General features: G+C 38.6%; 1 protein-coding gene across 2 annotated transcripts in view; it reads right to left on the bottom strand.

The window, feature by feature from the left end:
- LOC143023841 (peroxidase-like) overlaps positions 1–5,000 on the bottom strand; it is a 724,944-nt gene that overhangs the window by 683,357 nt on the left and 36,587 nt on the right. For both annotated transcript variants that reach the window (XM_076182490.1, XM_076182481.1), the window contains exons 2-3: positions 1,798–2,186; positions 1,432–1,609 (exon numbers count right to left, since the gene is read on the bottom strand). In XM_076182490.1, the coding sequence (XP_076038605.1) occupies positions 1,432–1,609; positions 1,798–2,155 (536 nt within the window). In that variant the 5' untranslated portion in view covers positions 2,156–2,186. The remainder of the gene's footprint in view (positions 1–1,431; positions 1,610–1,797; positions 2,187–5,000) is intronic.

Below are 5,000 nucleotides of genomic sequence, written 5' to 3'. Positions count from 1 at the left end.
CTTCCTACTCTTCCCTTAGGTGCCGTCCTTCCGTCCACCACCACACTAACGATATATAACAACATATATATGTAGGAAAGTAGATAGATTAACGATATGTATGAACCTAATCATCGCATAGTTCAATCTACCCTGAAGCCGGGGGACAGGTTTCGCACCCAATTGTGTTAGTTCACGGAGGTCAGGTATACTCGTACGTGCTTGACAGTCACTCTATTGTGCAGTCATAACATTTTGAGATTTAATTGATATACCTGTATTCAGAGTTACTATTGTGTATCATAATATATGTATAATTACATATCATTCTTTGTGTGACACGGTTACACATTCCATCGTTGTCCTCCCACTACTATAAAATTAGAACCTTCCAACAGCATGCGTATCATGGAACAACATGAAAGAAAAATTAACATTGTCTGGACAACGTTATGATAAACTTATCAGTCATATCCCAATATTTGCAACTTCATACTTGTATGCTGGTGGCGCAATAGGAAGTGTGTAGATCTAGCATTTTCCTAGCTGCGTGTCCGAGTCCCGCTCTTCTCTCCGATTCCAAGAAATTACTGTAACCTGTCCCAACAGTCCAAGCATATAGGGCAAAAGTGACGGCTTCGGTCGCAGCTATGCACCTCCTAGCGTATGGTCCTCACTATTTTCTTTACTTTTTTTTTGCATGAGTCTGCCAGTATGCTGTCTTTCCTTTCACTCAGAGGCTCAGGAACTCTTTTGTCTGATGCTTTTCCACTTTCTCAAGTATGGAAATTCAAAACGCTATCCCTACACATAGCGGCACTTGACTTCAAGTTGATGTGCTTTTTATTCTTTTCTTTCCGAAGCGCCCTCTGCCAGCAATTTACTAACGTGATTTTTTATATTTATTTTTGTTTTAACCTTTTTAAATGTAAAAAAAAAAAATATTAGAGCGAATGCAGAGGAAATGACATGGGGAAACTCAAGATTAAAAACGTATTCTATGGGTTTAAGAACCGCGAGCTCATCAAATGAAAAATGCTGGAAATTTTTGAATTTATATAGCTGAAAGTTGAAAAGTGAGATTTGGTTCTGCTGTACAGATGCTCAAAGGGGAGGGAGTTCATAGAATTTTTTTTAGACCCAACGAACAATAACTACAAGGAAACAAACTTGAGGAAATAACACGAAATGCATGAATAAACAGGTTCCCAAACTGCTAGTAAACATTCTTTGCAATGGTAGTAAATACACCGTGACAAAATATTCTAAGATCAAAATATGATAAAAAGAAGACACTTTAAATGTAAGGAAATACGAGAGTGAAGATGGGATACCGAAAGCATTTGTATTTACCCTGTATGACACCTGCTTGCATACAGATTCACGCATACATGAATTTATATATGTCAGTGTATGTGATGTTAGTATAAAAACAAAATAATTTCAACTTACAAAGTATGCTTTTCTTTTATTTTCTGAAATGCTAAGTTGATGGCAACTCCTGTACAGGAGGCGCTGCTCGCTTCCTCCTTAGCTTTCCTGAAGGCATTCAGGAGATCGTTGGAGAAGTCCTGAGGAGTTGGAGGGACGGGAATCTCCTCAGATGGGATGTCAAAATCGTCGATATTATCTGAATAACAAATAACAGTGAAAAACAATAGGTTGGGTCACATTGAAAGTGAAATTCCGTTTCAGTTCGTTAATACACATTACAGATTATATCCTTCATGATAAACAAACTCCTAGAGTGAAGAGGTTAACTTATAGATTCAAAGATCCAGTTCATTCACATTCACAAAGGATGAAAGATGTGCTCACCTATGAAATTGTTCAATATCACACCGGCCTCAATGAAACCCTCACGTAGAACATCGAGAAGTTCCTCCGGCTGGATGAGATCGACGGGTGGGGACTGTTGAGGGCGACTTATTGTGATAGGGGGCGCGTCCGCAAAGAAGTCGCCTGGCTGTGAAGGAAAGAAGCTTGCGACTGGTGGTGCGTGCTCCAACTTGATACTTTCCTCCTCAATGCCCGTGTTGACCCTTCCGTTCAGCGGCCTCAGATTCGGCAGGTTCTGGCCAGCGACCATTCCCACCAGGAGGACACCGATTCCCAGGATCACTGGACAAATGCTGCATTTCATTCTTCCCAACGATCGAGTCTTAAGTGGAATCATTATGATGACGGCGATCTGGACACACCCACCCCTGTGGATACAGAGAAAAAGATAAAGACTGACAAAGGAATAAAAAAAACTATTATAAAGGTAACCAGGAACTCCCAAAATCTAAGCATACAGAATTTGTCCAGTTGCAGGGAATTGGGGTTTGTGAATGACGTCACAACACCCTGTCTGTGTTTGATATCAAAGAATGTCTTTGGGCTATGTGAAGTCATGTCGACTCTGAGGCCAACTGTAATAAATACGAACAGACATTCTATATATAATCCCAGGCAGCCGCCACCTTCCTCATCGATCACAGTTTAACTTTAAGAATACATGTCATTCATCAAAACACACACACACACACACACACACACACACACACACACACACACACACACACACACACACACACACACACACACACACACACACACACACACACACACACACACGCACACACACACTTTCAACGAACGGACGGCTTGAAGAACGTTCTGAAGAAAAGTGCCGATTGTGGATCCCAACGCAAAGAGAAGTGCCTTTTTGTATTTACAGGGTGGGGGGGAAATTGCTCGTGGGGTAGTGGGAAAGTAAGGAAAGAGGAGAAGGGGAGGGATTGCTGGGGAAATGGAAGGAAATGAGGAAGTAGAGGACTTGGCCCTAACAGACCGCCGAAAAGTAAACAAACGACCGTAAGCCCAACTGGAAGACGACGAAATGTCTAATAAGAATGTAAAGATTAGAAGTATAGATAGGAGCAATACAGTAGAAAGTGATGAGAATATTTTCAAGGGATTTAAAGAGGGTGGGGGGGACACAAACCCCCCCCCCCCCGACTGACAAGACTAGAGGAGAAGGTTGATAAGGTGATCGAGGACTTGGAGCGTAGGTTCGGTCATATGAACACCATTTTACAAAGGGTTGAAAGATTGGAAGAACTAGAAAAGGCGAATAAAAACTTAACTGATGAAATAGAAGACCTAAAAAGACAGTTAAGAGATGTAAAGGTGGAGAATGAGGAATTGAAGAAGAATAGTAAAGAAAACGGAGAGACAATAGCTAAAGAAGCTAAGAACTGGAAAGCAACCCAAGAAGGAAATAAGGTTTCATTCACTGACATAGTCAAACAGCAATTGAAAGAACATACTGAAGACTCAGTTATTGAAGTGATGAGACAAAAGGAGAATATAGTAAGAGATTTAGCAGACAAGAAGAAATGTATAATTATATTAGGAATGGAAGAGAAACACAACACAGATAGAACCACAAGAATCAAAGAGGAAAATGAAAAAGTAAGCCAGTTACTAGAGTCAGTTCAAGAAGATGAACCAGAGATTATGAAACAAATCGAAGAGAAATTTAGACTTAGAAAGTATAGCACAGATAAGACCAGACCAATTAAGATTAAATTCAAGTCACAAACAACGGCAGAGAATATCTTATCCAAAACAGGGAAACTAGCAACAAGTGAACAATATAAAAAGGTATGGATAAAAAGGGAAATGAATAAAGAGGAAAGAGAGGAAGAAAAGCAGAAAAGACTTGAAGCTAAGGCAAAAAACGAGAACAGAACGGAGTCAGAGAAAGAGAGATTCTATTGGAGAGTAGTGAATATGAAACTAAGGAAGTTCGACATACAAAAGAAAAACATAAGGGAAACAGAGAACACAATGTAAGTGGCAGAAAACTAACAGTGTCTTCCACAAATATAGATGGATTAATAACAGGATTGAATGAGCTGAATGATTATTTGAAGGAAAAAGAACCGGACATAATGGGAATTGTAGAAACAAAATTCAAAGGCCCACTACCACCCAACAGTGTAGGACATGATGCATACAATTATTGGATTAGAAACAGAGAGAAAAAGCAAGGGGGTGGAGATATGTTCCTGACTAAGAAGGATATAAACGTGAAAGGTGTCATATATGGAAAGAATACAGTAGAGATGATTATGATAGAAGTGGAAGACAGAGACAAGAAGAGCAGAAAATTTGTGATAAATTATGTGCCTCCAAAAACAGCCTCATGGGAGGAGAGTGAACATAAAAGTATGTTAGAGGACACAAAGATAACATTAAACAAGATAATGGAAGAGGGAGGAAGAATAGTTATGATGGGCGACTTTAATTGCAAAGAAATCTGCTGGGAAGAAATGACAGTAAAGGGTGGAGACGACTCATGGGGAAATGCTCTACTTGAGATGATTATTGACCACACAATGACACAATGGATACAGGAGAACACTAGGTATAGAAATGAAGAAGAACCATCGAGACTAGACTTATTAATTACATCTGAACCTAGAATAGTGGACAAGATTGAATATAAAACACCAATAGGTAAAAGTGACCACATATTGATTGAACTGGAACTTAATGAAGAAAAATATAGGAAAAGAAATGAACAATATAGAAAAGGAAGAATGATGTATGAAAAAACAAACTTTGATAAAATAAGAGAATTCTTTCAACAAGAAAACTGGGAAGAAATATACAAAGAAGAAACAACAGTGGAAGAGAAATGGAATATTTTGACAAAAATTTACAAAAAAGGAGTGGAAAAGTATGTCCCAAGACAAAAACAAGAAAAAGAATATGTAAAATGCTGGTACAACAAAAGTTGTAGGGAGTTAAAAGACAAAAGAGACAAAGCCTGGACCAGATGGAAAAAAGACAGAAGACCTGAAAAATGGAAAATATATACCGGTTATAGAAATGAATATGTACAAACGTGCAGAGAGGAAAAGAGAAAATATGAAAAAGACGTCATAGAAAAATGTAAAGATCAACCAAAACTATTCTACAGATTTGTAAACAATAAACTGAAAAACAAACAGGACTTGGAGAAATTA

Source organism: Oratosquilla oratoria, chromosome 3, assembly GCF_046742065.1.
Source record: "Oratosquilla oratoria isolate Oo_2021 chromosome 3, ASM4674206v1, whole genome shotgun sequence".
NCBI classification, from domain to species: domain Eukaryota; kingdom Metazoa; phylum Arthropoda; class Malacostraca; order Stomatopoda; family Squillidae; genus Oratosquilla; species Oratosquilla oratoria.
The sequence above is the reverse complement of the archived record's forward strand: the minus strand, read 5'-3'. Positions and strand labels throughout refer to the sequence as shown.